General features: G+C 40.8%; 1 protein-coding gene across 1 annotated transcript in view; it reads right to left on the reverse strand.

The window, feature by feature from the left end:
• Positions 1 to 23,671, reverse strand: part of LOC129698777 (serine/threonine-protein kinase tousled-like 1) — a 125,691-nt gene that overhangs the window by 31,992 nt on the left and 70,028 nt on the right. Inside the window, exons 4-9 of the mRNA XM_055638029.1 lie at positions 10,358 to 10,433; positions 6,315 to 6,358; positions 5,925 to 6,017; positions 4,030 to 4,125; positions 3,282 to 3,374; positions 1,028 to 1,138 (exon numbers count right to left, since the gene is read on the reverse strand). Coding sequence (XP_055494004.1) covers positions 1,028 to 1,138; positions 3,282 to 3,374; positions 4,030 to 4,125; positions 5,925 to 6,017; positions 6,315 to 6,358; positions 10,358 to 10,433 — 513 coding nt within the window. The remainder of the gene's footprint in view (positions 1 to 1,027; positions 1,139 to 3,281; positions 3,375 to 4,029; positions 4,126 to 5,924; positions 6,018 to 6,314; positions 6,359 to 10,357; positions 10,434 to 23,671) is intronic.

A 23,671-nucleotide genomic window follows, 5' to 3' on the forward strand; every position in this document is an offset into this window, starting at 1 on the left:
AGAAATGGCCATAAACCAAAACAAATATATACATATGGCAGTACTTTATTTCACCAAAGTTAGATAATTGTGGGAAACTTGACAATAAAGGTAATTCTATTCTATTCTATTTTCTGCAATGTTTAGAACATAGGAAAATTCAAAAAAGACAGTAAATCATGATACTTTAGATGATTAATAATTCTTTATAACAATAACAGTATAATAACAGTAAAAAGACTCAAGATATATTATTTTAAATGCAGAGATGGGCACAGTTGTAATAGATATTCAGTATGGAGAACTGATGTTATTTATTTAGACCCAGGTAAGAAGCCGAGAACCGTGAAAGTAGCTTAGCTGAGTAGGCCAATTTTGGGACTATGTGCAGAAATAACCAAAAATTGTTGGACCCGCTCAAAACAAACAAAGGGACTGGATGCAACAAGTGGAAATGACACTTTACTTGAACAAATCTCGTTAAATCTCTTCAGTTCTGAATCACGCACACAGGAAGAAAATGATGACAATGGATAGATGAATTTCAAATTCACCAAGTTCAATTTGGGACAAAAATAGTTAAATTAAGAGGAAAGAGTTGCATAGACAAGATTCTTTCACACTAGAGTATAGAAAATTAAGATGAGGCTTTAATTGAATTACTTCAGACGAATCAAGTATCTGATAGAGTTGTTAATAAGAAACCATTTCCTCTGGAGGGGGGAGGTCCAAAACAAGTTCCCATTGTTTAGGAAGGAAATGCAGATGCTGGTTTGTACCGAAGATAGACCATAGACCTAAAACTAGTTCAGTATAATTCAAGGATGTATTGTTTCGTTTTTTGGAATCTGGAATGATCTCCCTGTCCAAGATCAACCGAAAAACTTCAAAACTGAAAATGAGAGCCAAAGATTTTACAAGGCAAGGAACCAAAGCGATAGAGACAAAAATCATCATGAATTAACTGAACAGTAGAACGCTTCATAAACTGAATGGCTTTTTTCTGTTCCAGTGGTCTTAAAACAAACTGTAAAGTTATGATTCTAACCTTTTCAATCAGCAACTTTTTACTCATTGTCATACACTTGTTTAACCGTTCTTTGTACTTTTCAAGGAGCTTTTGCTGTTCATCTATCTGCCTCCTTAGATCACAATTGGCCTGTCAAAATATTCAATATTAAATATTAAAAAGACACATTTGGCCTGTCAAAATATTCAATATTAAAAATACTCATTATGCAAAGGGCAATGTACAGTAAATGTTTACAAACACAATTACATTTATAATTTGCACAACAATTGCAAATTATAAAATTTTAAATTTAGCAAATGCAATTATCTAACCACCTGCCTAACTTAAAATGTATTGAAATGTGGATGCTGTTGTAGTTTAGCAAGAAACGGAGGAACTTCCTCTTATTGGATGCTTTGAAAATGTGATTAAATTAATCCCATCTTTACCAATTTGTACTCAAGTACACAATATTTACAAATGCATAAATAACGGTGATGAATAAATTTCAATTAATTAAATTTGAAGGGAACCAAGAAAAATATTTCACTTCGTAAAAACCAATTTTGAATTTAGTGCTAGTACCAAAAAGCACAGAAGTTAAAACTGTTCAGAAGATGCTAGAACAGACAGAAGATGCTACTTCATATCATTACTTCCATTTTTTGAGCATTAAACAATTTGTCAATAATCTGACTTCAGATCTGGAAAGCTACATTTATTAAATTTTGCATTTACTATACAAAAGCAAGGTCAATTACAATGTTTTCAACTTCAATATTTGAGAATTTTTCATAAAATGTAAATTACCTGATTTTAATTCCCCAAGCATTAGAAAGTACATCTAATTATGTATCATCAACATGATCCAATGTTTTAACAGTACCAATCTGTTCATATTTTGGAAATTCTGTTAATTATATGGGAAATTAGTATCACTAATATCACGATGTAATAGCTAAATCAGGCAAGTGCCGTCAGGGTAGGCAAGGGAGGCACTGCCTCCCCTGACTAAAATCAATCTCTTAGGTAGGCATAATTCTCCCGTACCTTTACTATTTATATTTAATTATCATTTTATAATTTTAGTCAGGGGAGGCAGTGCCTACCTTGCCTACCCTGACGGCACGTGCCTGATATAGCTACTACATCTTGATCTCTTAGGTAGGCATAATTCTCCGTGCCTTTCATGTGCAGTACATGTAATACGCGAAAGTCTGTGCAGCCCACGTGCCGTTGACGCTGCTTCCAGGCTTCACGACAAGGGCAGCTGAAAGGCAGTTGTAATTCTGCCTTTGCACCGTGGACTGCGCAAACGACTGTAAAGTGGGAAGCGGCTGTAAAAGGACAGCACCGCTGGGAGGGGGAAAGAGTTCCTTTCACAGCGTGTGGGGAGTCTGGCCAGGAGTAAAGTTGCGGGAGGGCAGGAGCGTTGAGAAGGAGGGGGTTGGGGATCATGCCGGGAATCATGCCAGGAACCAGCTCAAGAGCAGGTCAGCGGAGCGATGGATAACAGGACAGCGGGCGGTGGAGCTTACTCCATGTGTCAGCGCGAGTAACCTCAATTGGTCCCTTGATCGCGCTGACACAGGAGTGTCCACTGCCCGCTGCCCTGTTATCCATCGCCCGCTGACCCGCTCCGCTCTATGATCCTTGCTCTTGAGCTGGTCCCCTCACTGTTCAGATGGATGTGGTGGCTCTGCACCCGGAGCGCCGCGGCAGCAGTGAATGAGTGGGCTACGGGCATGATCCCCGACCCCTTCCTTCTCAACGCTGCTGCCCTCCCTGCAACTTTACCCCTTGGCCAGACTCCCCACACGCTGCGAAAGGAACTCTCCCTCCCAATTGGTCCCTTGAACTAGTATTGTCATCCAATAAGATCACAACTGATTCAACTTGTCCCGGTGTGCTCCCGTTTTTACCTCCATCTCTCCACCTGCCGGCACCCTCCACCCCCACCCAATCAGTAATTCAGAATGACGGAGATTTGGAAGCCTTGGGCAAATTGAATTGTTACTTTCTTTATTTTTATTTTTAATTTTTACGGAGAGGAGAACAATCTGCGCATGTGCGGTTTAAGATTTTTTTTAAAGCCGACCAATTGCCTACCCCGAGTAATTACTCACGGCATGTGCCTGAGCTATATCATGCATATCAACATTTAGATTCACCAACTAAATTTATTAGTACACATTTGCTTATTATTTAAATACAATTGGCTCGTATTGCCTTTTGCAATTAGCGCATAAGAGTAAGCTTGGCAGATCAAATTGCTAACCATAGTACTTACTCGCAACAAGTCATCTATTCTACCTTCTTTCTTCTCAAGGTCCAGATTCTTAGTGCTTTCCAGTGTAGCCAGTTTTCCCATGGTAAGTTCAGTCTAAATAAAATTAAAGTATTAACAATAACAGATTATGCCCAAAACATATAAACTGTAAAAAGATATTTTTCAATATTTGGGGCCTTGCATTATTAATCTATTAATTGTAACTAATCTGTGATATATTAAAATTAGTAAATTATCTTAAAATGCCATAAAAAACTTTAATTGGCCTGGCAAATTAAAATTTCATGATAAATGAGACAATGACACGAATACGTCCCCAAAGTAGGTCAAAATACAAAGTAAGTTTGAAAATGTAACCAGCTGAATCAAGATGAGGGGGAAAAATGCAACTCAATGGGGAAAGAAAAAAAAATTAAAAGCCTCAAATGTTGAAGTCAATAGAGAAATCCTAACTTAAAAAAATTCCAATCAAATATAATTATTTTAATATCATAAATTCCTGCTCCAACCCACCCCCCCCCCCCCCCCCCCCCACCCAACAACCCCTATCCCCAACACAACATAATTCCAAAATAGTAACAGTGTTGTCCCAGAGTTGGAAAACTAAAATTTACTTAAAGCATATTGCAAAAGGACACTTCACCCTCTATCACATTATACCCCCATTGTACCAGCACATTCTATACCCCTTATCATGCTTCTTATGAGAAATAAACACAATTCCCTACCTATAGTCCAAGTCATTTACCTGTGTTGTCTTGCAGAAGACAGAAATTAATTTTGGCTGTAAAACAGAGAGGTCTGCAAATGCTAGTGCAGTAGGAGATGGACTATTCTGCCGAATCTACAACAAAATAAGATTGGATTATGGTATCACACTGGTTGTTATACTTAAAATTGCCAAGAGGCAGGTAAAAAGCACAAAGATTTTAATGTGAATCACACATTCGAGAATAATTAGAGTTAAATGGTTGAAAATAAAAGAACTTTGCCAAACTATATTAAAACAGGATGGTTTTGATGAGTCTTTGAATGTTTCAATGTAAGCAAAGTTGCAATTTCAGAATTTCTATATATGCCTATTTAAATTATCAATGTCTAATTAAGTGTATTTGGGTTATGCTTTACCCTGACTTTCAGTACAAGGTTTACATTTCAAAGAACTGCCATTTCTAATGTTGTGTCAGGCAGCATCTATAGATACCTGTAATGAAAAGTTAATGTTATCAGACTGCCCTAAACTTTGGAATTCCATCAGCTGACTTTCTCTCCTGCTCTGCAACCAAATTGAAAAAAAGTTAATTATAAGCCCACAAATACCCAGCAGTATCAACAAGACCAGCCATCTGCAAGAAACGTATTCCATTCTCCATCTCATCATATCTGCTCTGCTGACAAGAATTTTCACGCAGGAGTAGGAAACTAATTCCCTTTCCCTCAAGCATAGTTACTCCTCCACCATTGCTGACAAAGTCCATGACTGCATCTTATCTATTCCCACTTTTTAGCTCTAGCCTCTCTTTTCCAGACCAAGATGGGAGATTCCCGGTCCATGCATTTGAACCCACCAGCCTCCAATATTCAAAGGATCATCCCAATTTATATAATTTTCAATGAGATTTCACCATCAAACCCCTCAATTCCCATCTGCAATGTATGTTCACAATGAGGTCTATACATTAGGGAAACCAAACACAGATTGGGCAACTGCTTTGTGGGGCACCTTTGTTCAGTTACTGATGTCTCCTGCACTGTTATGATGCTGGATGTAACATTGAAGTAAGCAGCACCTCCTTTTCCATCTGGCGGGCCTTGTGGACTGAATATCAAATTCAATAATTTCAGGTAACCTACTTTCTTCGTTTGCATCAGAACTGGCCAGTTTGTCCTTTGTGCCCGACTTACCGTTCAATATAATAATGATTGATCATCCAAATTCAGTGATCTTTTCCTGTTTTCTCCCCTGATCTCCTTAGCCATACAACTATATTTAACTCCTTGAATGCAAAATCAACTATATTTAACTCCTTGAATACAGTTAATGCTTTAACCTCAACAGCCTTTATGGAAGAGAATTCCACAATTTCACCAATCTTTGGATGAAGTAATGTCTCATTCGAAAATGGTGTGCTCTTTAGGCTGTGACACCTAATTCTGGATTTCTCCACCATTGGGAACCTCTTTCTGGCATCTAAACATCCCTGTCTGGACTTTACAAGGTTCAATGAGCTGGCATTGAGGTTTCTCACTATTTTATGAAACATTGCTTCAGACTGAATGAAGGGTGTCACGTCTAAATTAGAGACCAACTCTATCCATTATTGCAAAATCAAACTGAATAATACCATCTCAAGGGCATCCATAACACTTTGCTTCTGCAACATAGCTACTTCACATGAACTACAAAAGAAAATGTCAAAAATCACCTGTAAACCTGTAAATTTCTGACTTTCCAATTTGTGCAGATGTCTAACTCCCACTTATCATTCAATTTTGTGCGTGGTGATTTATATGGGGATATGGCCCTCAAATATCAAAATCAGTTACCTTTCCTCTACCCAAAAACTAGAAAAATGGAAACAGATCACAGCAAGAGTATCCAGCCTTACTTACAGCTAAAGAATGAAGAACTTGCAAACTTACAGAAGAGGTGGCAGAGTGAGGGAAGGAATTCTGGGGAGATCGAATTGCAGGTGGTACACCTCGTACAGGACTGGTGCCATTACCACCTGTATACTGAGAAAATTGAAGGAACATCATGGCATTATTGCAGCACTTTTTGAACAACGATTTCAAAATAGTGAAGAAAATCACTACAGGAAATAATTTGAGCAAATTAATCAAGTTTAAAATGAAACAATTGGCGAATCATGCCAAGAATTTTACTGTAACTAGCAAAACAAAATCCTACAATTAAAATATATATCAGTAACATTATTATTATTATTTGTTTTTACATGGATGAATTTTAATTTATGAAATAAATCAAAATTGTAAATCTTTGACTAGGCTATGATATATAAATGATCTTACATCAAAATAGTCACTAATTTTATGTCCTCTTGCACCGGTTTTACCTGAACAAAGAAAAAAAAATCAGATTGTATAAATACTGCCAAGTGAAATTATCTTGAGTTATTTCTTTAATCCTTTACAAATGACCAAATTCTGCAGAAAATAAGTTTACAGGACTCATGGTCCATTGCACAAAAAAAAATCAAGATAGATGCATGGAAAGCTATTACAATATGCTTTGTTAAGCTTACAAATTGATGTTAGTTAATATAAACCTGTTCAATGGAGTTCAATATGCTAAATGCAACTCCTTTTATACTTAATCAACTATCTGCAAAATCGAGCAGTATATTTTATATATTTTCAGGATTCATTGCAGTATGCAGTCTCAAAGATAATTCTGCAGACTGTTACTAGCTGAATTGATCACACTTAGAAATGCAGTGTATTATAATAATGTCATTACAAAATCATCCAAATCTGCCTGCAATTTAACCTGCAAAATTAGAGCACTGAGGGGAGGAAAAACAACATTCAGGACATATATATATTTTTAAAAAGCACTTAACTTGAATGTAAACATTTTAAATGTTAAGAAATCTCATGTAGATTAAAAGACATCACCATGAACCCAATAATGTTGCAACTATAACACTAGCTTGGAGATGGAAATGCCTTGTACATGGATAAGGAATAGTTCTGTGGATTGGAATAAGAGAAGAGCGTGAACCACTGTCTCTAATTGATTATGCAAGCATTGTCCTTTTTACATGGATTTTAAAATATAACCGAATAATTTTAAACACCATAGTTTACCATTTTAGAAATGTACATATTTTAAAAGAAAATTACAAGATAATACATATGCTATGAAAGCAAAACGTTCACCCCATTGTTATTCTCTGATGATGTAATGTGTCATATGTAAGTATCTGGGTATCGCATGCAAGACCAACATTTATCTGTTGTGAATTAACAAACTTTATTTGAGGACAGATCTTGGACCACATTCCGCATCAGATGCCTATTTACTCTGCTTTAAATCGAACGCACATTTAACAAAAAAAAACATAAGAATATGTGTCAAAATCTTTCCTGTGCGTCTTTCTCAAGAGGGCGTGAAATAAATTTTGCAACATAAAATTGGAATATTGGAGATTAGTTTACCACATACATCAGGGCTCTATAAAATGATTTGTTCACATGAAGCTCAGAGTAAACAATATGATCTAGTAATGCTAAATACAACAATAAATATAGTACAAAACAGCAGAATGGTGCAAGACTGTAGTGTAAAAAAGAGTAGAGCAAAAGAATATTAAAGTGCAATAATGGAATAACCTAATGAAGCAGAGGTAAGGATAGGAGTACATGGCAATATCTCAAAGAATGCAGTGTGAAAGAGGTGATTGGCTCAGGTGTCAGATAGAGAGGGGAAGAATCTGTTCCTGTTTGTATATTTGATCTTACAACCTCCTGCATCTTAACCCAGAAGGCAAATAAGAGAAAAACGAATGGCATGGATGCCAGGCAATCATGAGGATACTTCAGCCTTCCTGATGTAATGCATTGTGAAGATGGATTGGACGAAAGGAAGTGATGCACTGGGCTGTGTACACCACAGGATCCTCTGCAGGATCAGGCTATCAAAAAAACAGCTGTCGTACCAAGATGAGATGCATCCCATCAAGAAACCTCCTGTTGCACATCAGTGGGTTCAGAGAATCATCATGGACATGTTGAATCTTCTCAGATGGCATGAGCAAGTAAACATACTGATATGCTTTATTAAACATTGTGCCAGTGTGAAGTGACTAGGTTACACTGTTGGTGCTACACATGCATACGAACTTGAATATGTTAACTATCTCTACAGCAGCTCAGTTGATGAGGACAGGGTTGAGTTCATCGCCTCAGTTCCTTAAGTCAACAACCAATTCCTTTGTCTTGTTGATGCAAAAGGCCAGATTGTTGACCTGGAACCATGACACTAAGTTCTCATTCTCTTTCCTGTACTTTGTCTCGTCGTTGTTGTAAATCCAGTCAACAAACCGTGGTATCATCAGCAAACTTAAAAGATACATTTTGATGCTCTACTTGGCCACACAGGAGTGGGTTTACAGTGAGTTGAGCGTACGACTGACACAACTGTAAGAGGCACCAGTGTCGAGGGTCATGGTAGAGACAGGTTATGTCCAATTTTAACTGGCTGAGGTCTGCCGAGCAGTATGTCCAGAAGCCAGTTGCACATGGAGATCCCAAGGAGAACCAGAAGTTTAGTGATGAGCTTATTCTGTATTGTGGTGTTGATGGCAGAGCTGTCAATGAACAGCATCCTTACATTAGTATTCTTATTGTCAAGGTCATCCAGGGCTGAATGTAGTGTAAGAGAATTGGCATCATCTATAGACTTGATTTTTCTGTACACAAATTAAAGGGGGTCCAGAGTGTCCAGAAGACTGGCCTAAGTGTGGACCATTGCCAATCTTTCAAAGCACTTCATTATGGTCGATGTTAGTCATTGAGGCAGATCCTTTTTTTTTCTTGGGGATTGGAATAATGAAGGCTTCCTTGCGGAGGGATACAAGACTGTTGAAATGAGTGGCAGGAGATGTCAGCAAACACCACCAATCTGCACTAATCCCACATCAATTTGATTGTGTTTTCCTCTCTACATCAACTCCCAGCAAATTCTACCCATCAGTAAATTATTCTGCCGACCGGCACATCTTTGGAACATGGGATGAAACTGGTACAACCTGGAAAAACCTACATGGTCATAGGTTTGTTGGATACAAACTCCACAAATGCAAATCGCCAGAGATTGGAATCAACCCGGGTCTCTAGAATTGTCAGGTAGCTGCTCTATCCCTGAGCATTGCTGCATAGGAAGATAACCCCTTCCAACAAGCAATGCTCTTCCAAGCAACACGAATTACATGAAGGTAAGAAGGGGAAAAAAAGTACATTGACTATAAACTCTGTCAGGATTTACATTGATAATTATGCAATAATTTGTTTTTAATCTGGTACTGTCAGGACAATGGAGCACAAACTTATGTTATTACAGGAAATGGTTAAAATTGGGAAAAACTATAAAATAATTTGTGTAACTGGATAATGATGGAATGCAGCAAGTGTGGGATTTAAGTATAGAACTTTTCCTCTGGTAGATAGCAACCAGGACTTTACTAACTTTGGCATGCCACACCAAAATCTTCCCAACCTGGATGCAGAAAGCCAACCATGTTGACTTGAAACATCTGGGACGTGCAGAGGTTTCAAACCGTGCAACAGGCACACAACAGGTTCCCCAAGAGCCTTTGAAAGTTAAAATGTTGCAGAATTCCTCTGGGTTTCAAAGCTGTCAGGGTTTTACACACTTAAAAATAATTAAAATGAAGATTTATTTTTGAATGAAAAATGTAAGTAAAGCTAAATTAGAAATGTTAAATGTGGAATCCTGCTGTTGAGTGTAGGGAAACATACAGCTCCAACTAATGATATGTTAAGGCATTGCTTTTTGAGTATGCATGCATAAAAGTCCCAGGCGTGCAGCTGGTAAATGCTGGAGGAGAATTAAAGTGATAGAAAACGTTCGCTTTGTCACCAATGTCCCAAGGAACAGAAATGTTCCACAGGTTGGAATCTTTGTTTGCTTTCTCTAATGTAGGTAGATATCACATGGATGGCACAGAGGCGGAGTGGTAGAGTTGCCACTTTACAGCGCCAGATACTCGGGTTCGATCCTGACTACGGGTGCTTGTCTGTACAGAGTTTGTACATTTTCACTATGACCTGCATGGGATTTCTCCGGGATCTCCGGTTTCCTCCCACACTCCAAAGATCTACAGGATTGTAGGTTAATTGGCTTGGTATAATTGTAAATTGCCCCTAGTGTGGGTAGGATAGTGTTAATATGCAGGGATTTCTGGTCGGCGCAGACTCGGTGGGTCAAAGGAACTGTTTCTGCACTGTTGGTGGAGATTGGAAATTTCAAGAAATACTGATATGAGTGCATCACTGCACATGTACAACCTCTGTTTTGCCATGTCTCTTACCTTGGCTATTATCGCCCTGGGTGTCTGCTTTTCGCTTCCTTCCTCTTGAAGAGTCGGATTGCTTTTTTTCTGGTGTCTGAAGAAGCAATAGTCACAATTTAACCACTACAATTATTTATAGGCACATTCTTTCTCATTGACAAGAAAACTTTAATTGAAGTTTCAAAACTGGTATCGAAGAAGGCTTTACAACTAGGATGCAAAACACACAATAACTGGAATCACTTGCAGAAATTATACAAGGTTATATTATCTAGTTTTTTAAGTTAGATTATGTCTGAGCTGTGAAACATATTTCTTTGTCTAGAATATTTGGCATATCTGTTCGTGATTCAAATAATGTACTGCTGAATCAAACAGACAAGGATTTTACCCCTGGATCCTATTAACTCAAGTGGAATCATCCCATTTGTGCACAGCATCTCAGCACCAAAAATCTAACCAATGGACCTTGCTGAAACAGAAGCATGCAGAGATATTTCATTATATTTTAGATAAAAAACAACATCACTAGATTCCAATGAATGATTATGTTCATTTTTGTTTTTTAATTGTATGATTACTCCTCAGTAAATGAGGCTTCTAGGATATCAATAAACGTACTTATTAAATATGATTTTATGCTAATTCTCCCAGACTGCTCTCAGGTATAGAACTCTAATCTTTTCACCAGCAAACAATGGAGAGATGACAAAGTGAAAAAGCCAATGCCATCTCCAAACTCCCCTTCAGTTCAGATCAAATGTTATTAACCTTATATGAACCAAGCCATCTCTCATTAATGCACACTATCCTTTATCAAACTGCCAACGGTTTTCTCATTGATTAGCACTCCACCCAGGCTGCATTCAGACACTTGTTGGTACCAGCTCCCATCAACAACATTGACCTTCTCCTGTCTGGTGTTTGCACCCTCCCCCCCCTACACCAACCACTCTGCAATGAAGAGGTTCTTGTTCATCCTACCAAAGACTGCAACACTTTATATCTCAAAATTGAGCCAAAAAACCCCCCAGAATATCAGGATAGTATTACATCAAGGTGTAAAGCTAAATCTTGGGACTGCTGGGCTGAATCAGAGATGGGGGTCTGTGTTGAAGTAATTAGAAATAATTTGATCTAATAATGATGCTCATCATGCTTTTTCAGTTTTTCCTTATAATTTAGTCTGTGTTTATGATCACTTTTATTACCCATCACTACCGTTTCAGTCAACATTTATAAATCTCTACATACTTACTAAATTTTTTTTTATTGGAGGAAAAAATATACAGTACATCCGACGTAGTGCATTACATTTCCCTCCATTTTGTTTTTTATATATAATAACAAAATAACCCTTACCTACCCTCCCTAAACACCCTTTGGCAGCTAATGTGTTCACAATACAAACATATCACATATATAAATGCACATTTTAACAATAATAAAGTAACAAAATAGAATCAAGGAGGATCCCCACCTATTGTCAAGTGCCCTCCGTGAATAGGTGGTTCCTTTAGACCCTCAAGTTATGATAAAAAAGGTTCCCATTTCAAATAAAACTTTTTCACAGACTCCCTCAATGTGAATTTAATATTTTCTAGCCTTAAAAAAAAATTACTTCTTCCAGCCAAGCAGCAGCAGATGGAGGAGTGGTAGATTTCCAGACTAGCCAGATTCTCCTATGGGCCAAAAGTGATGTAAATGTAATGATATCAGACTGGGTTGTATTTAAACCCAAGGTTTTATCTGCTACACCAAATACAGCTACAAGCGGGCAAGGTCTCACTGTCATCCCAAGGACTTCACTGATGGTTTTGAAAACCACTGCCCAGTAGTTACCAAGTTTGGGGCAAGACCAGAATGCATGAGCTAGATTGGCTGGAGAGAAGGAGCACCTGTCACAGCCAACGTCTGTCCCCTGGCTTTGCAGCAAGCCTGGCTTTGTTTAAATGAATCCTGTGTAAAACTTTGAACAGTATGAGCCCCAATCTAGCACATGATGACGAGGAATGAACTCTTTTCAGTGCTTCTGTCCAGCATTCCTCAGACAGATCTATAGCAAGGTCGTCCTCCCACCTAGTTTTAACTTTGTTCAGGTTTTGATCTCCTAAAGACATCAGTTGAGAATATACTACAGAGTTCAGTCCTTTATTTGCAAAGGTAAGAGTGAGTTTATCCAACACTGTGACAGGCGGGAGATCAGGAAAAGAGGGAATTTTTTTCATGGCAAAGTGGCGGACTTGAAGATATTTAAATAAATGATTATGTGGGTGGCCATGTTTTCTGTGTAGGCTGTCAAAACTATCAAATACGTTGTCAGTATAAAAATCCTTAATGCACATAAGACCATTCAAACCCCACTGTCTAAAGGTTGAGTCAAGTGTGGAGGGGGAAATAAATGGTTACTGTGAATGGGACCCAGAACTGAAGCTGATGTAAACTTATAATGACAACAAAATTGATTTAAAATTTCGATGGTGGATAGTACGACAGGGTTGGACGTAAATTGAGAGGGTTTCAATGGCAAGGAGGAATATACTAAAGCTGGGAGAGACGAGGAATAACAAGACTGTGACTCAAGCAGACACCAGTCTGTATTGAATTGAATTGAATTGAATTGAATTATCCTCTATTGTCATTCAGACCTTTCGGTCTCAACAACATTTTTGCAGTCATACATATAATAATAAATATCAAAAACACACAATAAACACAAATTTAACATCCACCACAGTGAGTTCACTGTGATGGAAGGCAAAAGTCTTAAAGTGTCTGTCTCTTCCCTCCTTGTTCTCCCTCTGCGCCGAGGCGATCCAGGCTTCAGATGTTGTGACCCCGCCGGGTGATGGTAAGTAAGTCAGTCCCGCGGCTGAATCCAAGCACCACGAACGGGCCAGTTCACACTCCGCAGCCCAGGGTGGTCAAAGCTGCCGAAGCTGCCGCCCTCCAGTCCAGCAGACGAAGCTGTTGTTGCGGGAGCTCTGGAAAAACAGCTCACCAACCTGTGACCTGCGAGCTCCCGACGATGTTGTCCACTGGGCCCGTGGCCGAGTCTCCGAAGTCTGGTCGCCGCCGTCTGAACGCCGCTCCAGCTCCGAAGTCGAGTTGCCGCCGCTGGAACGCTGCCGCAGCTCCGGTCGAGTCGCCGCTGCCGCCGGAACGTCGCCATAGCTCCGAAGTCGAGTCGCCGCTGCCGCTGGAACGCTGCCACAGCCCCGAGGCCGCCAGCTCCGCCATTAGGCCTCGGCGCAGACGGAGACGGAGGTGGGGGATAGGACAAGAAAAGTCGCATCCAATCCGAAGGAAGAGACCAAAAACATGTTTCTCTCACCCCCCCCCCCCCACACAGATACACAACCTAATAAACCAAAATTAACTAAAACAGGACAAAAGAACAAAAAAAAAAGAAAAAACAGACGGACTGCAGGCAAGCTAAGGCAGCGCCGCCATCTTGAATTCAATTCAATTCAATTCAAAGCAACATAATTGCTATAAAACTTTCTCTTACCGAACAGATTATTGTCAGATGTCAAAAAAACACCAAGGACGCTGGTCGGTGGAGCCAGAATAATATCTTTTGGATATTGGATGCCCAGTAATAATGAATAAAGCTCGGAAGGCCCAGTCCACCTATTTCACGACCTCTTTGGAGAGTTCACTTATTGACCCTTGAAACCTTGTTACCCCATATAAAGGAGGTTATAGATTGGCTAACTGAGTTAAAAATTGACTTGGATAGGAAGACCGGCAAACATTGGAACTAGTAAAGAAATCTGGGAAGTACAGTCATCTTCACCGACTGCACTCTCCCAGCCATAGTTAGAGGTAGGATACGCCATCTCTCAAAGTCAGCCTTCATTTGGCTAACTTGAGGCGTATAGTTAGCTTCAAACAAGGATGTGAAAGAGCGGGTAATATGTATTCCTAAATATACAAAACCTTCTTGAGATATGGGAAAGGGCAGGAATCTGTAGGGCTAGGTTGATGGGAAAGCATTCGTTTTTTAAAGTAGGAGGTTTAGTTTATAGCCAGAGAATGTTCCAAACTGATCTAACAAGGACACAATTGCAGGGCCACTGGCTGTAGGGTCGCTCACATAAAGAAGGAGGTCGTCGGTATATAGAGACGATGTTCCATGTTTCCTCTCCTAATGCCCTGGAATAATGTGGTTGACCTAAGTGCAATAGAAAGAGGCTCATTTGCAATCGCAAAAAGAAGCGGAGACAAAGGGCAGCCTTGAAGAGTGCCACGTGTTAATGGAAAATAATCAGATTGCAAACAATTTGTCTGTATACACGCTAAAGGTGAATGATATAATAGCTTAACCCAGGCTACAATTTTTTTGCCGAATCCAAATCTCTCCAAGACTCTGAACAAATATGGCCACTCCACTCGATCGAATGCCTTCTCCGCATCCAAAGAGATAATAACCTCTGGGCGCGGAGAAGCACTGGGCGAATAGACCACATTGGCCAGTCGGCCGAAAAGGAATGACGATTTTTAATGAAACCCGTTTGATCTTCTGAGATTATTTTGGGAAGTTCTAAACGGCAAGCCAGCGCCTTAGCTGAAATGTTTACATCTACATTCAAAAGTGAGATGGGGCGGTATGATCCACATTGAGTCGGATCCTTGTCTTTTTTAAGAAGATAAGGAAGACAAGAAGACATCAGTAGGCGGCGCGACTCTCGTCAGCAGCGGCCTCTGCAGCCCGTCTGCGTTTTTATTATTTTTTGTCTATGTTTTTATGTAGTTTTTGTTATTTTTTGTTGGGGGTGTGTGTGTGGGGGGGGTGGGGGGGGGGGGGGTGGGGGGGGTGGGAGGGAGGGGGTAACTGTTAATGTCTCCCTGCACGGGAGACCCGACCTTTTCTTTGTCGGGTCTCCGTTATCGTTGGGGCTGCAACGAGGAGCGGCCTCCAACAGGAGGACCGGGGGCTCTGGTGCCGACGACTCACCTCACCGTCGCGGAGCTGGCCGAGTCCGGAGCGGGTGGAGCGGTGGTGGAGCGCTGCTGCGGCCCGACCTCCGGAGATTCGGAGGCTGCTACTGCGGGTCTGGCGGACGGCGGCACCGGGAGCCCGCGGGTCCCTGGAGGGAGACCGCTTTTCAGGGCTCCCGCAACGGCGACTTCTCCCGCCCGAGTTGCGAGGTCGAAGAGCTCCTGGAGCGGGGCCGCACAGCACCGCCCCGCACGGCTTGGAATGGCCGCGGGACTCTGCGAGCGCCCGCCGAGGCTCCAACACCAAGACCCGGTGTGCGACCTTGCACCACCCAGCGTGGCTTTAATGGCCGCAGGACAATCGCCATCGCCAGCCGGGGGCTTTGACTTTGACTCTGACATCGGAGGGGGGGGGAGAGTGCAGTGGAGAGATAAGTTTTTTTGGCCTTCCATCACAGCGATGTGATAGATGTTTATGTAAATTATGTTGTGTCTTGCGTCTATTTGTTTGTAATGAATGGCTGCAGAAACGTCATTTCGTTTGGACCTCAAGGGGTCCAAATGACAAATAAATTGAATCTTGAATCTTGAAGTGAAATAGATGCCTGTGAAAGGGTGGGGGGGTAATGAACCATTTTCCAAAGATTCTTGAAACATTTCTAAAAATAAAATTCGAATGGGTAGCCGTCAGGGCCTGGGATTTTACCACTCTGCATCGCCATAACGGCATTATTATTCTCTTCCTGCCCAAATTTGACATTCTTATCAGGAGCACCCGCAGTACTATTGAACATGCAAAAACAAGTTCTGGATCTGACACAAATAATACAAGAAACGGCAGTCTTTAAACAAATGTTTGTTGTTACTGGTGTAGAAAGTGCAGATGTGTTCTTCCTATCCATGCTCTGCCAGATAGCAATTTTAAGGGCAGCAAGTAAACCACAATCAATAGTTACACTCATTGCATTGAGGGAGATGGCTGAGGGTAGTGCAAAGAAGAGAAAAATGGCCAAGAGGGATTACTGAGGGCTAGTGTCAACAAGTTTACATCTTTAGAACAGAGATATATTCTTTTAGGTTTGCTGTCTATTTTGTCTGAAAAATAGCAAATAACCTGGTAATCATTTTTACAAGGAAGTTTAACTAAGGGAACGGAATTGTGAATACAGACACTTCAAGACTGTTATGAGACATGAGACGCTTCAAGACTGTTGTGAGATTATGGTCACTTGGCTAGACTTTTGCTTTTCTTCAAGACAGTAATTATTAGATTGCTTTCAATCTTAAAAGATGTATCTTTCTATAGAAGAACTAATTAAAATCACATTAAAATCTACATTAAACTCATGGTTTAAGGGGATTTGCTTATCCGTGTCAAAACTGATGCAAGGTCACTAATTCAAAATGATAGCTCAGTTTCTCTTTCCACAAGTGCTGTCTGACCTGTTCAAGGTTCTCAGCATTTAATTTTTTTTTTTTAATGCCAAATCTGATTCAGAAACCTGGCCACCGCAAAAGAAATGGCGAGTCTTTCTCTGTTAAAGCTAACCTTACATCCTTCAGTAGACCAATGAAGTATCTATCTGGTCATACAATAAAATTGAAGATATGTCAACTGAGGCAACTGGAAAGAAATCAGATGCAAGCTCAAGGAAATGTGTAGGAAGGAACTGGGAAATATAGGTTGTTCCACAATAATGTGCGTTTCCATAACACAAATTAGATATAACGAGATCGATGAATTATGGAACACTATTTTTATTCCACAGGCCAAATTGTTTGTAATATGATTTTGATTAAAAAATAGAGAACTGCTTAAAAGTTACTTTGGAATTGACAAGCGGAGGAAAAGCTGTTAAGCAAAAACAAAACAGTCCAGGTTTCTATGTAACACCCTTGCAGTAATCAGACACCATGTCTCTTAAGAACATAGTCTGTCAATTTTATCGCAGGTGTGCTTTGACATGGACAGGCAATCTATTGGCACCCGTGCAAAGAAGTTATTAAACAATGTAACATACAATCTTTAATATTTTTAGTTTAGTGTAACAAAAATAAACTTAGCTATTAAAAATACTTTTTGATACTCCTGCTGGGAAAATACTGTTCTTAGGTCCAAAACTCTCGCGCTCCTAACTCCCTTTCCCTCATTGACACAATTGTTTTTAACACACGATTTTCTATAACAAGAGGTTTCTTAGGAAAGCAACTTATAGCAGAACTACCGGTAGCGACTTTTAACAGCACAAGCAGAGCTGCCAGCCTTCTCATCACATGTGCAAATATTTTCATGTAGTATTTGGAAGTATAAATCTCTTTTCTGTTATTTAACAGCTCAATTTAAACAACTGTTCTAAATTCTTCTGGCAAGTCATTAAATGCAGAACTCCTTTATCACATCATTCTCTAAATTTGCTACTATTTTCATCATAAGAACGAGACATAGCAAATGAACTATCATTAGTCTTGTTATAAAGCATTCAACATTTACTATCCTAGTCTGACTGTGTGATTCTAGAGTACTTTAGGGTGGCACAGTGGCTGAGTTGCTGCCTTACAGCGCAAGACACTCGGGTTCGATCCCGACTACAGGTGCTGTCTGTACGGAATTTGCACATTCTCCCTGTGAGAGCGTGGGTTTTTTCCCGGTGTTCTTGTTCCTCCCACACTCCAAAGGTTTGTAGGTTAATTGGCTTCTGTAAATTGTCCCTAGTGTGTATGTAGTGCTAGTGGTCGGCACAGACTCGGTGGGCCAATGGACTTGTTTCCATGTTGTATCTCTAAAGTCTAAAGTCTATTTTTCCCAGCAATTTGTGTTTACTGTAATGTTCCATACACATCCATTTCATTACATAGCTTACGGTTTTAAATATATTTAGTCCTATTTGAAATTTTATAGTGGAGCTTCATGGTGGCAAAAATGAAATTGATCTATGATTTTCGTGACAGCATCATTCATCTTAAACTGTAGTTAGACAATCGCTCTTCCAATTTATCCCTTAAAATTATCCCCATTGAAGAACTGCAATGAGTTAACAGTTCTGTGCATAAATATTTTCTCCCTTTTCAACTGAGGTATTATATTTACTTCAGGTACATAAGTGATTCTCCCGTATCCACTGGTTTCATAAGTTATAAATTGATGAGAGCTTTCCCTAGTTTTTAAATCCAATTATATATTCTTGTGATGTCATTGCCATCTTCACTCTAAAATATATAAAGTGCTCTTTTGCATGGACTTTATAACTTCTAGAAAGTAAAGTAATGAAATACATACTAGAAATAATACACTTTTAACAAATTAACTACGATGTCACCACTTTGATCACAATTATACTTAATTTTTCTGCCCAACAATTTTTGTTCCTGCTGTAAAGATAAGCAAAGCAAAATCTCAGGAAATGAAGATTAAACACCATTCAGACATTAGATTGTTGTCAGTAGGTGATGCGGATTATCATGATGAGACCATTAGGTAGATGCTAGTGTCGGATTGAAACATTTAAAGAGTGAAATATTCATTAAACAAAACCAAGCAAGGTAGCAGGAAGTGCAGAAGTGAAAGGGAAAATGAGATGTATCTCAGTAAAATGCCGAGCGATATGCTAGTAAAATATTAAAATCAGGAAAAGCACTCCAGAAATAGTGAAGGATCCAGTGAATGGGATGGAGTGCAATGCACATTGCAATACTACATGACTGTAATATATTGATATCATGGCTAGCATACATCAAACCTGCTTTTCCTGTTTTTTGTTAGTTGATCCTCTGACCTCCTCAGAGGCAGAGTTTTGATTATTGAGATTAATAGTTAGTAATATATATATATATATATATATAGCATCACGATGGGTGGTCGGAGGGGAACGCTTGAAGAGTGGGCTGCGTCTTCCTCCAATCAGGGCGTACATGGATGACATGACCACAATAACAACAACAAAAGCATGCACCAAACGCCTGCTGGATAAACTCCAGGAAAACATCAAATGGGCACGAATGGAGATTAAACCCAGCAAATCCTGCAGTATTTCCATCGTCAAAGGCCGGCTCACTGACGAAAGGTTCCGCATCAATAACGAGACAATACCAACTGTCCTGGAGAAGCCTGTCAAAAGCCTCGGGCAATGGTATACCACATACCTCAAGGATGTAGAGCAGGTGGAACAACTCAGGCAGGATACAATCAGTGGCCTCAAGCAAATCAACAACATTGCTCTCCCAGGGAAGCTGAAGCTTTGGTGCCTTCAATTCGGTCTACTGCCCCGACTCATGTGGCCAATTACCATCTACAAGGTCACTTTATCCCATGTCAACCAGCTGGAGAGACTGGTGAACTCACAAGTGAGGAAGTGGCTTGGGCTACCGAGATGCCTCAGCAACATAGGGCTCTATGGGAATGGAGCCCTCTCACTGCCAGTCTCAAGCCTGGTGGAGGAATACAAATGTGCCAAAGTAAGGCCGGACATGACTCTAACAGAATCCCGGGACCCAATAATAAGAGGTGTCGCTCCAAACCTAGAAACAGGGAAGAAATGGACTCCAGCAGCAGTGGTACCGGACACAAAATCCGCCCTCCGACAGCGGGACATAGTGGGCCATGTCCAACAAGGCCGAGGGGGCTTTGGGCCTGGGAGCAATGAAACCTACCTGGCAAAAGGCTACTCCAGCTGAATGTCGGCACCTGGTGGTGGAGGAGGTGTGCCACCAGGAAGAAGCAGCCAGGTGTGCCAAAGCCATATCCCAAGCCAAACAAGGCCGCTGGATGAGGTGGGATGGCGTTGAGAGGAGGAAGATCACATGGAGAGAGCTGTGGACCATGGAGTCAAATAAGTTGAGCTTCATTATCAAAGCCACATATGACGTCCTTCTCTCTCCCACAAACCTAAATCTTTGGCTGGGAGGGGATCCAGCCTGCCCCCTGTGTGCAGTTCCAGCAAACCTCAAGCACATCCTGGTCGGTTGTAAGACCAGCCTAACACAAGGCAGATACACCTGGCGACACATCCAGGTGCTGAAGTGTTTGGCAGCTGAACTCGAGTGCAAGAGAGCTACCACCAACGCCATGCCTATCAATGCCCAGATAACATTCCCGCAAATACCATCCTTCATCCGGGAAGGAGAGAAACGGAGGACTAACCCCTCGCCTCTCAACTCATGCCCACTGAACGCAGCCAGAGACTGGGAAATGCGTGTTGACCTAGGCCAGAGGCTTTCGTTCCCAGTTTAAATCGCAGCTACCAACCTGCGACCAGACCTCGTTCTCTGGTCCAACTCCTGTCGGCGTGTTTTCATCATTGAGCTGACGGTCCCCTGGGAGGAGGCTGTGGACGAGGCTTATGAAAGAAAAAAGCTTTGATATTCAAACCTTGCAGCAGAGGCAGAGGAGAGAGGTTGGAGTGTCCAGTGGAGGTGGGGTGCAGGGGCTTTGTAGCCAGTTCCATCGCAAGGCTCCTGAGGGAAGTAGGAGTCAGAGGGCAGGCACAAAGGAGAGCAATAAAATAACTTGCCAATGCCACCGAATGGAGCAGTCACTGGCTGTGGCTGAAGAGAAAATATGCAGTCTGGGCTGCCACGTAACTATCTAGAGGCTAACCATAAGACACACACCCAGGGCTGATCACCCTGCGGTGGGCCTGCCTCGACTGAGGGTGTCTTGTGATAAAAGGCAGTGACGTTGAGATACACAACTGAAGATTTTAACTAAATATTCCAGGATTTCGTTGCTTCAGGTGTGATAGAATTGGAGGGGCAAGAGGTGGAGGTGTTGCATTGCTAGTCAGGGAAGATATTACAGCAGTGCTTTGGCAGGATAGATTGGAGGGCTCATCTAGGGAGGCTATTTGGGTGGAATTGAGAAGTGGGAAAGGTGTAGCAACACTTATAGGGGTGTATTATAGACCGCCAAACGGGGAACGAGAGAATTGGAAGAGCAAATATGTAAGGAGATAGCAGATATTAGTAGTAAGCACAAGGTAGTGATTGTGGGAGATTTCAACTTTCCACACATAGACTGGGAAACACATTCTGTAAATGGGCTGGATGGGTTGGAGTTTGTAAAATGTGTGCAGGATAGTTTTTTGCAGCAATACATAGAGGTACCTACTAGAGGGGGGGCAGTGCTGGACCTCCTGTTAGGAAATGAGACGGGACAGGTGGCGGAGGTATGCGTTGGGGAGCACTTCGGGTCCAGTGATCACAATACCATTAGTTTCAATATAATTATGGAGAGGGTCAGAACTGGACCTAGGGTTGAGATTTTTGATTGGCGAAAGGCTAACTTTGATGAGATGCGAGATGATTTAAAAGGAGTGAACTGGGACATTTTGTTTTATGGGAAAGATGTAGAAGAGAAATGGAGGACATTTAAAGGGGAAATTTTAAGAGTACAGAATCTTTATGTTCCTGTTCGGTTGAAAGGAAACAGTAAAAATTGGAAAGAGCCCTGGTTTTCAAGGGAAATTGGACACCTTGTTCGGAAAAAGAGGGAGATCTACAATAACTATAGGCAGCATGAAGTAAATGAGGTGCTTGAGGAGTATAAGGAATGTAAAAAGAATCTTAAGAAAGAAATTAGAAAAGCTAAAAGAAGATATGAGGTTGCTTTGGCAAGTAAGGTGAAAGTAAATCCAAAGGGTTTCTACAGCTATATTAATAGCAAAAGGATAACGAGGGATAAAATTGGTCCATTGGAGAGACAGAGTGGACAGTTATCTGCAGAGCCAAAAGAGATGGGGGAGATATTGAACAATTTTTTTTCTTCGGTATTCACCAAGGAGAAGGATATTGAATTATGTGAGGTAAGGGAAACTAGTAGGGTAGCTATGGATACTATGAGGTTCAAAGTAAAAGAAGTACTGACACTTTTGAAAAATATAAAAGTGGATAAGTCTCCAGGTCCTGACAGGATATTCCCTAGGACATTGAGGGAAGTTAGTGTAGAAATAGCCGGGGCTATGACAGAAATATTTCAAATGTCATTAGAAACGGGAATAGTCCCCGAGGATTGGCGTACTGCGCATGTTGTTCCATTGTTTAAAAAGGGTTCTAAGAGTAAACCTAGCAATTATAGACCTGTTAGTTTGACTTCAGTGGTGGGCAAATTAATGGAAAAGATACTTAGAGATAATATATATAAGCATCTAGATAAACAGGGTCTGATTAGGAACAGTCAACATGGATTTGTGCCTGGAAGGTCATGTTTGACTAATCTTCTTGAATTTTTTGAAGAGGTTACTAGGGAAATTGACGAGGGTAAAGCAGTGGATGTTGTCTATATGGACTTTAGTAAGGCCTTTGACAAGGTTCCTCATGGAAGGTTGGTTAAGAAGGTTCAACTGTTGGGTATAAATGCAGGAATAGCAAGATGGATTCAACAGTGGCTGAATGGGAGAAGCCAGAGGGTAATGGTGGATGGCTGTTTATCGGGTTGGAGGCAGGTGACTAGTGGGGTGCTTCAGGGATCTGTGTTGGGTCCTTTGTTGTTTGTCATGTACATCAATGATCTGGATGAAGGTGTGGTAAATTGGATTAGTAAGTATGCAGATGATACCAAGATAGGGGGTGTTGTGGATAATGAAGAGGATTTCCAAAGTCTACAGAGTGATTTAGGCCATTTGGAAAAAATGGGCTGAAAGATGGCAGATGGAGTTTAATGCTGATAAATGTGAGGTGCTACACCTTGGCAGGACAAATCAAAATAGGACGTACATGGTAAATGGTAGGGAATTGAAGAATACAGTTGAACAGAGGGATCTGGGTATAACCGTGCATAGTTCCTTGAAAGTGGAATCTCATATAGATAGGGTGGTAAAGAAAGCTTTTGGTATGCTAGCCTTTATAAATCAGAGCATTGAGTATAGAAGCTGGGATGTAATGTTAAAATTGTACAAGGCATTGGTGAGACCAAATCTGGAATATGGTGTACAATTCTGGTCGCCCAATTATAGGAAGGATGTCAACAAAATAGAGAGAGTACAGAGGAGATTTACTAGAATGTTGCCTGGGTTTCAACAACTAAGTTACAGAGATAGGTTGAATAAGTTAGAGGTCTTTAAAATGATGAGAGGGATAGACCGAGTTGATGTGGACAAGCTTTTCCCTTTGAGAATAGGGAAGATTCAAACAAGAGGACATGACTTCAGAATTAAGGGACAGATGTTTAGGGGTAATATGAGGGGGAACTTCTTTACTCAGAGAGTGGTAGCGGTGTGGAATGAGCTTCCAGTGGAAGTGGTGGAGGCAGGTTCATTGGTATCATTTAAAAATAAATTGGATAGGCATATGGATGAGAAGGGAATGGAGGGTTATGGTATGAGTGCAGGCAGGTGGGACTAAGGGGAAAAAAATTTGTTCGGCACGGACTTGTAGGGCCGAGATGGCCTGTTTCCG

Source organism: Leucoraja erinacea, chromosome 7 (assembly GCF_028641065.1).
Source record: "Leucoraja erinacea ecotype New England chromosome 7, Leri_hhj_1, whole genome shotgun sequence".
NCBI classification, from domain to species: domain Eukaryota; kingdom Metazoa; phylum Chordata; class Chondrichthyes; order Rajiformes; family Rajidae; genus Leucoraja; species Leucoraja erinaceus.